This window comes from Girardinichthys multiradiatus, chromosome 21 (genome assembly GCF_021462225.1).
Source record: "Girardinichthys multiradiatus isolate DD_20200921_A chromosome 21, DD_fGirMul_XY1, whole genome shotgun sequence".
NCBI lineage: Eukaryota > Metazoa > Chordata > Actinopteri > Cyprinodontiformes > Goodeidae > Girardinichthys > Girardinichthys multiradiatus.
In genome coordinates this window covers 33,105,061-33,118,075 of record NC_061813.1, presented here as the reverse complement: position 1 = coordinate 33,118,075, position 13,015 = coordinate 33,105,061, and the positions used below count along the sequence as shown (strand labels likewise).

The window sequence follows — 13,015 nt, the reverse complement described above, 5'->3', positions numbered from 1 at the left end:
TATTTTGGACCATTTGAAACAGCACTATTAGAGCTAATTAAAATTATTTGTAAAACACGTTTGAAGTACTGTTAAATAAGTGTAAGAATGTAAAACAGGCTGTGTCTAGAGGGAGCTAGGTTAAATTTTCAACGTATCCCAATTTCTGTATACGTAGAATATCTACAACATGTTATGTTTGACCTACAAATTCTAGAAAAAATAGAAAGAGTGGTTGTTCTTTAGTGCAATAGTTACTTTATTAGGATTGTGTGGCTGCTTGTGGTCTCATGGAAAATGAAGAACTATTGTTACCTTTGAAAAAGTTAATAACTGACTCAAAAAAATGTTTAGCCACTCTGTCACTCAGTTCTGTTCTTTATTCATTTATACTTTTAGCAGATGTTATCTAAAACAGTTTGTGCTTAGTATTATTCTGCTGTAGGAATGTGGCCACTAACAAAAATGTAGAACCAAAAAACCTTTAGATAGTACTAGATAGCTTACACGAGTCTAACTTAAAATGAAAACAAAACCATAGATAAAAAAATTTTATATACAGAAATTAGACAAAACAAACTATCACAGACCATTTAATGGAAAGGTTCAATTAAGATCAAGGCTTAGTTTTATTGGAATAGTTGGCTACAATAGTTGCCAGGTTAGATCAGATACGACAAACACGGGCTGTTGCCTCAGCAAACCAAACTAATGGAGAAGGTCCCCTGCTGCAGCTCGCGGTGGTTATTATAGGCCAGCAGTGGCTTAGTGGTACCTTAGGTCAAGGCTAGCTGTAACTTTGCTGTGGTTTAGCATTATTGTGCTTGTAGTCTAGCGTAGCCTAGCTTTAAATTAGCTGCAGCTTAGTTATCAGTTTATTTTAGCAGAGTTTAGGTCTTAGTTGTAGCCTAGCTTTGTCTTGGATGGACACAGCAGTGAACTAGCAGCACCATAGCTGCTGCTTACTTGACGCCTAGCAGTGACTTAACTGTAAGTTAGCTGTAACTTAAGTTAGCTGTAACTAAGGTGTGACCTTGCAGTCCCTCAGCTATAGCTTATCTGTTACCCAGCAGTGACTAGTGGTTTAGCTGTATTCTAACAGTTAGCTGTAAATTAACAGTGTTATCAGCCTACTGTTGGCTTAGCTGTAGTGTAACTGTTGGCCAATGGTGGCTAAGATGTGGCTTAGCTGTAGCCTAGCCTTGGCTAAGCTGTAGCCTGTTTCCTAGCAGTGATTAAGTTGTATCTTAGCAGCATTCTAACATTTGCTTAGCTTTAAATTAGCACTAACTCTAGCTATGGCTGAGTTGTAGAGTAGCTGTAGGTTAGCTGGTGGCTTAGCTGTACCCTGGTGTAGTTTAGCAATACCAAGCTTGGATAATGCTGCGACTTAGCCTAAACATCATTTTGGTCCATCTGTGCATTAGCTGTAGCTTAGCTGTAGCTTAGCTATGTTCTAGAAGTGCCTTAGCTCTATCTTAGCTGTGTCTAACAGTGGCTTAGCTTGAGCTTTAACTGAGCTTTAGCTGAGGTTTAGCAGTGCCTTAGTTGTTGCCTGGTGGCATAGCTATGGGATAGCATAGCTGTAGCTTAGGTGGAATGTAGCTGCAGTCTAGCTGAGCTGTAGCCTTGAATGGGATTAGCTTGAATCTAGCTATAGTTTAGCAGTGTCTTATGCTATAACTTAGCTGTGCCCTAGCTTTGACGTAGTTCTTATCAGCATAGCTTAGCATCAAGATCATCATACCAAGCTGCCTGTGATGTTTTTTTTACTTAAACAATTTATTTAGGATGATGACTACGTATTTAAATACATTTTAAAGCCTTACTTTAAAGGCAGCATGGTTATTTGCAGATTCTGATTTACCAAAAGTAGGCAAAAGCAACTGTAAGAGCCTGTAACTTCTCATATTAAATTACAGTTTTACTTTAATAGGTAAAATCTTAGTTCTTCTTATCCCTTCTCCTTTTGTGGTTTTGGTTCTGTTTCCTATAATGGTTCTTTTTTATTTTATACACATATCTTCCTCTTGTTCTTTTTTAATTAATATGCTGCAGTAGTGTTACATTTATTATTACATTTCAATTAAATTTTAGGTCAGTACAAATGTTTTGACCATCTGTGCCTTAGCTGTAGCTTAGCAAAAGGATCTAGTTAAAATCCAGGTAACACACTGCACTACAGCCTAAAAATAGATGCATTTAATGCAGTTTTACAATTTGGTGGCTATGGGATAAAAGGGTATTTTATGACAGAAATCTTGAATAGACTTTTGTCATAAAGGTTACACCAAGAATACTTTATTGTTTACTATGTAGAAAAATGTCCAGTTGACTGCATAGAGTAAAAATTATTTGCTTCAAAAACCTCTATCTTGGTATTACTGATTTATTGTACTTATTTGACACACTAATAGACTATCTGGAAAAGTGGGTGGGATTCTCCAGTACTCTGCTAAATTAGTTCAAATATTACACATAGTGTAATTCCATAATTATAAAGCTGAGCTAACAAAGGCCATATGTGGTGTTCCTCAAGGCTCAATTCTCGGGCCACTTTAATTCAATACCTAGCTCAAATGAATTTTGACCGTTTGACATCTTGCAGCATAAATATGCTAGTGACACACAACACTGCTTATTTTTGGTTCCAAAAAAGCAAGGTTAGCGATCAGCACTCAACTAGACTTAATGACAGCCAAATAAGGCAACCAGCTAATATTAATATTAATTATCCGATCATGTTGTTGTTTTGACTCCTAAGCTTGCTTTTCTATTGACAGAACGGACGTATGAGGACCACGAGAACCTGGTGGAGCCGCTCCTTGCATGGACAAGGGACAGTGAAAACAAAGTCCTCTTTCAGGAGAGAAAAGACAAATTTGAGGTTTTCAAAAACCCACAGGTTGGTTCAGTCGTTATTTTAAAACAGACCAGGTCCAGCTCTTTGAACTTAGTAGCAATGATATCATACAAGTCCTAAAACGTTGTGTAAATCCTTCTCTGAAAGAAAACTGGCTCTATTCTCTTTCCTCGATGCAGGCTGACCCTTTTCTTTAATGTTGTAGCTGTATTATATCAGACACAACAGCTGGAGGGCAATGAGATCTTGGCATGTTTGTTGTTATGATGGGACACTTAACAATCTCAGAGAGTTTTATGGATTCGGTCTGTTGGCAGAGACAAATAGCCTGGCTGGAACAGCGCTGAAGCACTCCATCATTCATACCAACAAAAGACAGAACATCCCTGGCCATTTACATTTTTACCTTTTGACAAGTACATCCAAACAAATTTTTCCTCCAGGGTTTTTCCTGTGATGAACAAAAGGACTACGAAAGGAAGTCTAAATATTATAGTAAAAGAAAGATTCAGTAGAGAAGTGTTTTTTCTGTTATGGATGCTAACAGGCAGATAGGACAGTATCTTTTAACAAATAAGGGATTAATAATGACATCACAAAGTCAAGATATAATTCATGGATACTTTTAGAGTCCAGGAAGTTGAGCTGTAAGCCAATTTCTAGCTCTAGTTTAGTGTGCAAGCCTGGCAAGGTATGTTAATCCCTCTATAACCTACAGAGAATTTGAGAAGCTACCAACAGTATTTAGGTTTTTCCCTGCTATTTTCTGCATCCTCACAATGCTTTCCTGCACCCTGTTCTTGCCCTGTGCTTAAGCAGCACCTTCCCTACGCTCCATTAACTCCATCCCTCAGACCACCACTCCATGCTCACACAAATCTACTATCATGGGTATTATGTCTGTTGTGTATCTCCTCACACTTTAATGTTTTAGATCATCAAAGACATTTTAAAAAGAGACAAAGATAACCTAAGTAATACAAAAAACGGCTTTTAAATAATTTAATTCATGAAGAGAAAAAAAGCTATCCAGGCAAATATAATCATGTGTGAAAATATAACTGCCCCCTTGTTAAATCGTGAATGTACTGTTAATATTCAAAACTTTTTGATTAATCTTTATTGGTCATACCCGGCCTGATTTGTAGAATGAAAAAATATGTTAAACCGTACTGCTCTGACAAAAAGAAGGAGGCTAAAATGTCTCAAAAACAAGAGCAGATGAAAAACAAAATCAGTTACATCTATCAGTCTGGAAAGAGTCACAAAGCCCTTTTCCTTTGAAATCTTTTGGGCTCCAGCGAACCACAGTGAGGGCCACTAAACCACAAATGGAGAAAACATGGAACAGTGCTGAACCTTTCCAGGAGTAGCGGGTCTATAATGACTACTCCAAGATTGCAACAGTGACTCACCCAGGAGGTCACAAAAAAGCCCAGAATAATATCCAAAGCACTACAGACATCTGTTCAAACAAACTTGGAATATGCAGCAGAGCAATTGTCCTAAGCGCACCAGCAAGTCCACCTCTGAATTGCTCAAAAACACTAAATGAGGGTTTTGAAGGGGTCTAGTCAAAGTCCATATCTAAAGCTGATTGAGATGCTGAACAAAACTTTAAACGGACTGTTCATGTTCAAAAACCCTCCAATGTGGCTGAATTAAAACAATTCTGCAAATAATGGTAGGTCAAAATTACTCCACAGCAATGTAAGACTCAACTTCCCAGTTATCACAAACGCTTAATGGCAGTTGTTGCCGACAAGAGTGACACAACCAGTTTTCAGGTTTACTGAAAAATTACTTTGTCACATTGGACCAGGTTGGTTTCCATGGAAAATGAAATGATCATTTAAATGATCGTTTTTGTATATAGTCATGGTATATTTGTCAGATATTAAAATTTATTTGATAATTTGAAACATTTAAGTGTCAAAAACGCAAAATCAGAAGAAATACTTTTTTACAGCACTGTATAAGAGAGGTTTCTGAGCCTCCAGAATTGGTTCCAGCCTTGGTTTAAAGGAAGAAACACCATTAGCTTTTTTAAACCTGATGAATTCATCTTCAATAATTAGGCTTTCAGTACCATAGGAGGATGCAGATGAGGGGGGTTTCTGGGCAGGACCTTGACCACCTCCATCCTTCGTCTTTCCTCTATCCAGGACAGGCATTTAATTATAGTAGGGTTAAAAAGATTTTGCAGTTCGGTTCAGAATTTTCAAAAAATTGGGTGCAGTGAACATCCACACACAATTTCTAGCTCTTCATTTATATGAAGAGCATCCAATAGACTGGCATAATCAGCTCTAGAGCCGAACATCAACCATTGAAAATTAAATTGCAAAACAATAAAAATAAATGAAATTTCCTTAATCATCTTTCTTTGTTTTCAGTAATCAAAATTTTTTTCCTTTGCAGAACTTTTATCTTTGGAAAAAGGACAATAAATCTCTCAAGGACATGAAAGACAAAGACAAGGAATTGTTGGTAGAGGTAAATAAAGACAATTTCACACTTGCTGTTAGTGAAACAATGTTTCCTTGCCTACGATCTCTTCATAATTTTTTTGCTTGTGCAGGAGAACTTCTGTGGAACATCCATCATCGTGCCCGACCTGGAAGGGGTGCTGTTCCTCAAAGAAGACGGCAAGAAGTCGTGGAAGCAGCGTCTCTTTCAGCTTCGGGCCTCAGGAATTTATTACGTTCCCAAAGGAAAAACCAAGGTGGAGGGATCAGGATGCACATGCATATTAATAGATTTGCAATTTAACCTTCACTAGGGGTGAAGACATTTGGCAGTTCAGTGGTTCTGATTGGTCTTAAATCTATATAAATCTTTCTCTCTCTGTTACAGCTCCTAAACGGCAACAGTACACATACTGTGGCTCTCATACGCACCCATTTCGAACCTTTTTCCACCTTTGATTTGACGTTTATCCAGAACAAGTCAACTAAAACAAACAAATCTGAAGAAAAAAAAAATGTAAATACAAAAAAGCTAAAATAATCTGATTGTATAAAAGCACACAACCTAAAAATCAAAAGTTGTACAAGGAGCTTTGGATTTAATTTCAGCTTTCAATCTTCTTGAGTTCAAGCCTATTATTGTTAATCTGATTAACGAGAATTAAAGTTTAGCTGTTTGCAGAGATTTTACAAAAGATCAACAAGGTCTCATTGTACAAAGGTATCAGTCAGGAGAAGGGCACCAAAACACAATATCAATGATTGCATTTTAAAGACGGACATCAATAATTCAGGAACATATGGGACAAGATTGGCATTGTAAAAGCTTGAGGTTTCACCAAAATGGATGAAAAGACGAGACAGAAATCAGCCAGGGAGGCGTACAGCAACACCAACGGAGCTGCAGGAATTTCCAACAATTACTTGTTTTCTAAGTCTGACAAAAATCGAAGTTTTTTCTTTATTTCTGGGTAAAGTAGGGCTGTTAAACAGAAGCATTTTCTTCCAGAGAAAACACCCAGGCCTGGCTACGTTTATCCAAAACTTCATATTTTGACCCCAAAACAACTCAGAACTTTACCAAAACATCACCATGCCCACAGTGAGACATATTAGTGGCAGCATCATGACCTGGGGGTCCTTTCCTTAGATGGAACTGGAGTTATTGCCACGGTAGACGGGCGAGAATACAGACTACTCCAAAACCTTCAGGGGTGTAGAAAGGGGAAGATGGATTCTTGTTTCAACATTACAGTGAAAACCAAACCAGTTGAGAATGACTCCATGAGAGGAAAGTAAAGCTTTCGAACAGCGTAGCCAAAAGCCATAATTAAACTTAAAAGAAACTCTGTGATTACTGAAGAGGTCTATGGACAAGAGGCCTTTTCACAATCTGAGAGAATTTGTGAGGTGGACTTGGCAACATTTGCATGTCCGGATGTGGGCGCTGATTGGTTCCTACTTAAGGAGACTGAATGCTGAAACTGAATCAAAAGGCGCTTCAGCAAACTATTTGAACCAAAATATTTTATGATGATCTCATTTTTTACATCATAAACACCTGGCATTTTAACAAAGGTGTGAACACTTTACAGAGCCACTGTACAGTACTGGATCCCTTGGCAGTACAGTATTTCTGCAGAGTCAAAATGCCATTCAGTCAAATAAAAAAGCAGCTAAAAATGAGGACAGTTTATCTGATTGCACTGAACTCCTCCTGTGCTTCTCTCCAGTCGTCCCGTGACCTCGTCTGCTTCGTCCAGTTCAACAATGTAAACGTTTACTATGGGAAAGACGTCAAGAACAGATACAAGGCCCCCACTGACTTCTGCTTTGTTCTAAAGGTGAGTTGATCACTATGGATTTACCAGATGCCAGCTTTGACTTCTTCAGGGATTCTGAACAAACATGACATTGTTTCAGGTCTTGTGATTTTTGTGATTTTTGCATGCCAAGCTTGGCAGCTGTCTGCTTTATAGGGAAATGATGCAATGATGCAATAAATAGTTGAATTTAAAGAAGTGAAAGACATTTCCATTAGCTAAAAGCCTTTGTCGAGCACTTCCTTCTGTTTATTTTCTTCTTCTTATCATTAACCAAATGCATCAAAACAGATTAGAGTAAGAATAGCAGCAATGAGGAGGGACTTACAGTAGACAGAAACACCCTGACATGCAAAAAAGGAGGAGTTAGGTACATTTCTGGTAACAGTTAAAAGGGATGTAAAAGTCAGCTTTCTTTTTTTTTCCCAATGTAATCCGAGCAGTACCAGAATCAGACCATTGTAGCTCAGTGATTTCCAAACTTTTTGCTAAGCAGGCAAAAATCGCCATGTTGAAATCACTTGCCACAAGAATGTGATTTTTTACTTTCCAGTTCAGCAAATCCATACTTGATTGGGGGAAAAGCCCATCCCTGCATTGAGCACTAAATACAAGCCAGCTGAAGGCATGCCAAAAAACAATTTCTGTCCTACCATCACAAACATAGATGGGTGGAGTTTACTAAGCTCTCCTGGGTCTTTACCTGGAACGATGTAATTTGGTCAGGTGAGATTTAGGTTAACTTGTAACTTTCTCTGGTGGTTTAGCTTCTTTACATACAGAGAAAACTGCAAACGAGCCAAAACCTCTCACCACAAACCAGGTGAAAACATTCAGTCTTTTTATTGGTCGGATGGGTCTGGGGCCGGGAGAACCAAATGTAAATACAGGAAGCAGATGCTGCGTTCTGAGTGTAAAACATGGAGAATCTATTCATATCATTAATGTGTTTCTGGGTACCATTTCAGGAAGAAATATCTGAGAAGTACACTGAATGGATTTTGAGAAGTTGCTTGGGACTTCAGCTTTACAAAAAAGACGCCCGGCCATTGTTTATTAGTTTGTTTACTCTTACGCATCCCGCATACCTGGAAGGCGTTTGGCTCAAGCCTGCAGCGGATACCCAGTAGCTGTGATCGAGATCGGACCACCTTCACACCATAAACGAACCGCTCCGGAATACATTCGGAACAGTGGCGAGATCACCTCCTCCAAACGGTCTCGGTACAGTTGTTTTGGTCCGCACTCGAGTGCAATTGTGTTCACATCTGCACAATCGAATGCCAGCTACGCTTCAAGCTTCTTCGGTTACCACAGCAATAAAGTGATAACCAGTGGAGCTAAATTTAGCTGACTGGGCGGTAAATCAGATCGTCAAACCCGCAACAGCTCGAAGATGACAGCAAAACAACTGAGCTCCATCACAGCTGGTGTGTATTCAGACAGGCTGCCCGTGGGGCTCTTTAACACCACCGCCATGGTGGCTCAGATACTGAACCATTACAAGTCATTTTAACTTCCTCTTCTGGGGAAAAACAGACTGCATGATTATTGTCAACATGTGTGGATCCAACGGGCACAGATGCAAAGAGAGCATGAATCCTGGCTTTATTCTTATGTTTTAACGGGAAGGAAGTCAGAGAGAGACTTATTTAGTTTGGAGTTTCACTAGAAAAACACTTTGTCAGAATGGAGAAAGTTAGGATTAATGTGAGATTAGCTTTTTATTGACTTTAATTTAATTTGTCTGAACCTTTAAACAGAGTGCCTGTTAAATCCCAAACACCGAAACCGAACCCTTCATATGGATTTGTGTCATTAGTTCTGAAAGGAAGTACACCCTCTGTGAATCTCATCAGGATGTAGTAAAAACTGGTCTGGTCTTTATCACATTTTAAAATTAATTACATCTAACTTTAAGTTAGGACAACAATCGAGAATAGATCCCATAGCTTTAAGGTTTGCCAAAGGAAAATAAGGCATTATTTAAAAGCAGTGTGAGAGAAATTAAGTACACCCCTTCCTTCAGTAGGTTGTAGAACCCACTTTGTTTAGTTCTCTTACATTGCTGTGAAGAAGCTCTTCCTCATAACACTGCTACAGACCCTGGACGTTTACAGACATTTGTTTCTGGGCCAGACTTTGACTGGGCCATTGCAATATGCTGATTCTTCTCTTTTTCAGTCATTCTGTTATAGATTTGCAGCCGTGTTTGGGATCATTCTCCCGTTGAGGATCCGGTTTGGACCAAGCCTTTGCTGTTAGGACAGACGGCCTCACATTTTGTTCTAGAAAGTCTTGGAATGCAGAGGAGTCTATCATCGACTCTATGACTACAAGGTGTGATGCTGTGGTTGCGAATCAAGCCCAAATCATCACCCCTCCACCTCTGTGTTTGACAGTTAATATACGGTGTTTGTGCTGATATGCTGTTTTTGGATTCCTTCAAACACGGCGACATTAATTATGATCGAATATCTCTACTTTGGCCTTTTCTGTGCAAAAAAAGACTGTTCCAGAAGTCTTGTGGTTCATTCATCATAATAGGCTTCCTACTAGGAACCCTTCTTAAAAAACCAAATTGTCCCAACTTCCATTTGAACATTTAACATGCTAACTGAGGTCTGTAGAGTCTTATTTTGAACCGTTTGGTTTTTTGCAGTTTCTCTGAGCCTTACAAGGGCTGATGTTGGGGTGAATGTAATGTCCACTCCTGGGATTAATGACCACTTTCTTTCATATATTGGGTATGATCTTTCTAAGGACAGATGGTTTGATAAATGGCCCTTTTCAGATTGATGGTGGCAGCAATCGCTTCTGTACAGCCCTTGCTTATCTCTTTCTACCTTGGCGTTGTGATAACACAAACCATCATGCTCCAGAGCAGGAATCTCCCAAGGCATGTGCTTTTATACAGGTGGTCACACTTGCTTACAATCATTTAATTACATTACTATGATTGGCAGCAGCTGTGGCTGCTACTTTCCCTCCTGAGCACTGTAGAAGAGGCAAGGGTGTACTTAGTTTTTCCACATACAGCTTTTTAAGTCATTGTTTGTTTAATGACTAATATGAATCAAATCTGTTCTGTGGACTTTAGGTTAGATTTAAATATTTCCTAAACCAGGTAAAGATCAGATCATTAATATGAGGGTGCACTTTCTTTACACAACGACAGTATTCTGTTGAACAGCTGAAAAGATGCTAAACAAACACAATAAGTGAACAGATATAATGTGGAGTCGTCTGTGCAGCATCCTCAGATCCAGAAAGAGTCTCAGTACATCAAATATCTTTGCTGTGATGACGCTTGGACCATGAACCTGTGGGTGACCGGGATAAGGATCGCTAAGGTCAAAATCTGATCAACTCTACATTTAAAAACAGTTTAATTTACTATTCAGATGTTTTACAGTCAAACCCTGCAATGATTCGTCCCTTTTCTAGTACGGCGCGTCGTTGTATGAAAACTACCAAACAGCAGGGAGGAAGGCTGCTGTCAGCGCTGCTGTGTGGACAAACCGCAGCACTCCATCCAGCTCCAGTGCTTCAACACCATCACCAACCATCAAAGGTAGGACGGCACACAATCCTCTCCTTTATTTACCTGGGATATCAGCTCAAACTTTTTTTCCAATTCTGAAACTTGCCTTGGTTGTTGCACATTTCTCTCTTCATACAGCCAAAACACAGACTCAGGCCAACGGCTATGCTCCAAAATCACAAGCAGGACCTCCTAACCAGGTAAACAGATCATTAGAAACACTTAAGATGATGCTTTCCTTGTTTTGTCAAACTTAAAATCATTCATTTTTCGTCGTCTATCTTTCCTAAAGTTTTTTATTCATTCTTTCCTGTCTTAATTACTTTTGGCTTTCCTTTTTTTTCCTTGTGTCCTTCCGTCTTTCATCCTTCCTTCCCAATGTCTGCCTAATGCAAGAAACTGTGCAAACTGCTCATTCCTGTTGCATTTGATGGGCCAGCATATCATTAGTACTTTTTGCTTTGTGAATAAGGTGCAGAATCCTCAGTAGAAGCTTCAGTATTTGTTGGTTAAATAAGTTTTCCTTTATAAAATGACCTACATTGAGGTTGAAGTGCATCCTAGAGCTGCACTAACTGGATCCTTGGTTTCCCAGAACATCCCTCTTTCATTAAAAATGTCTCCCTCCCATCTATCTTCTATAATTGTTGATTTCATTCTGTTCTTCAGGGCATTGGTAATCTCCCCCCTCCACCTCCACCACAGAACGAGATCCTCCCTCCACCTCCTCCCGACCCTGTCTTTCCTCCTCCACCACCGCTGCTGTCCTCCAAGCCTCTTCCACAGCGCCAGCAGCCCAGCAACTTCCCTCCACCTCCGCTTTCTATGGACAGCCTCCCTCCTCCACCACCACCTCCACCCATGGATACCTCCTCAGAAGATCCTCCAGACTTCCTTCCTCCCCCTCCTGCCCCTGCTGGCTTTAGTTCACTGCCTCCTCCTCCACCTCCGGCCCCAGCGGCAACTTTTTATGGAAATGCCAATCGATCCCTTCCACCTCCACCTCCAGACCCAGAATTTTTACCACCGCCTCCTCCTGATCCAGTGATCTTAGCACCAGGTGCACCTCCTCCACCTCCACCTCCACCTCCTCCTGCTCCCATTGCCCCTCCACAAGCTGCTGCCCAGCCAAGAAAGATGGGTCCAGCTCCTCCAAAGAGGACTACTCCAGTGCTGCAAGGAGGAGGAGGAGGAGGAGGAGGAGGAGGAGGAGGCGGTGGAGACTTCATGTCAGAACTGATGTCAGCCATGAAGAAGCGTACTGATCATTAGCTTCGATGAAAAAACAGGGGAATAAAATCCAGATTATACCAGATGATCTCAGTAGAGATTATTACGGATTCATCTCTGCAGAAAATCATCTGGTACCTTTACTTTTCCTGAACAATATTTTAAGAATAATCATTTGAAGTAAATCCATAAAGGTTCAAAGTTTGCTTAAACAGAGCACAATGTAGTAACAAAGCTTTACAGATACTTTTATGTAAAGAAATGTATATATGTTTGCATTAAGGGACTATAAATATTGCAAAAAGACCATCCCTTCTGTCTCTTTAGAGGTTATATTGTTACAGTCATGGAGAAAGGTTTTGGCTCTTTGACACAAGTGTTTTTAACAAACTTTGAAATGTTAGATTTTGTGTTTGTGTGTGTGGGTGGGGGGGTTGCATGCATACAGCGATTCATTGCAAAAGGCTTTTCTAAATCTAAATTAAAGAGTTGATAACAAAGGCTTTCCACTGTGCTTTTGCATAAAATAATGAAACTCTGGTAAAGATGTGAAAGAGTCCAAATAAAAAGTCACACAATCAATCTAATTAACAGGCTGACTGCTATCAGGGAGGAGCAAACGAGGTTGAAATGGTAGCTTCCAATGAAAAGGTAACAGCCATCATCAAAATGGCCCCACATGTTAAGGAAACTGCTGCTACAAATATTGACAGAACCGTATTCTGGACCGTAAAGAACCTTAAAGTGAGACGTTCAGTTGAAGTGGCAAAGGTCTAAAAGACCCCGGCAAGCACCAAGATCATCTCCTTCTGAGGGGTGGGCTCCACAGAATCCTGCTGCCACCGATGCAGAGCTTCATCAGCAACAGAAGCTGGCAGGTAAATACTTTAAAAACAAGAACAGCGTCAAATAAGCCACTTGAGTAAAAAAGTAAAAATTATAGGATGGTGCAAAGTTATTGTCACTGATATTTCCTCCTTTAGACTGTTTAGGACATCTAGAAAATCCTCAACAAAGAGTCACAGCCAGCAGTGAAGTAACCCAGTATCGTCCATGTGAGGGTGTTTATCCACATTTCAGGTAGTGGGTATTCTCATATGAAGAAACA

General features: G+C 39.8%; 1 protein-coding gene across 1 annotated transcript in view; it reads left to right on the top strand.

The window, feature by feature from the left end:
* LOC124857805 (amyloid beta (A4) precursor protein-binding, family B, member 1 interacting protein) overlaps window positions 1-12,216 on the top strand; it is a 33,930-nt gene extending 21,714 nt beyond the window's left edge. The window contains exons 7-14 of the mRNA XM_047349266.1: window positions 2,763-2,884; window positions 5,264-5,338; window positions 5,424-5,567; window positions 7,044-7,154; window positions 10,388-10,486; window positions 10,581-10,707; window positions 10,816-10,877; window positions 11,347-12,216. Of these exons, the coding sequence (XP_047205222.1) occupies window positions 2,763-2,884; window positions 5,264-5,338; window positions 5,424-5,567; window positions 7,044-7,154; window positions 10,388-10,486; window positions 10,581-10,707; window positions 10,816-10,877; window positions 11,347-11,949 (1,343 nt within the window). The 3' untranslated portion in view covers window positions 11,950-12,216. The remainder of the gene's footprint in view (window positions 1-2,762; window positions 2,885-5,263; window positions 5,339-5,423; window positions 5,568-7,043; window positions 7,155-10,387; window positions 10,487-10,580; window positions 10,708-10,815; window positions 10,878-11,346) is intronic.
* The last annotated feature ends 799 nt before the right edge of the window (window positions 12,217-13,015 follow it).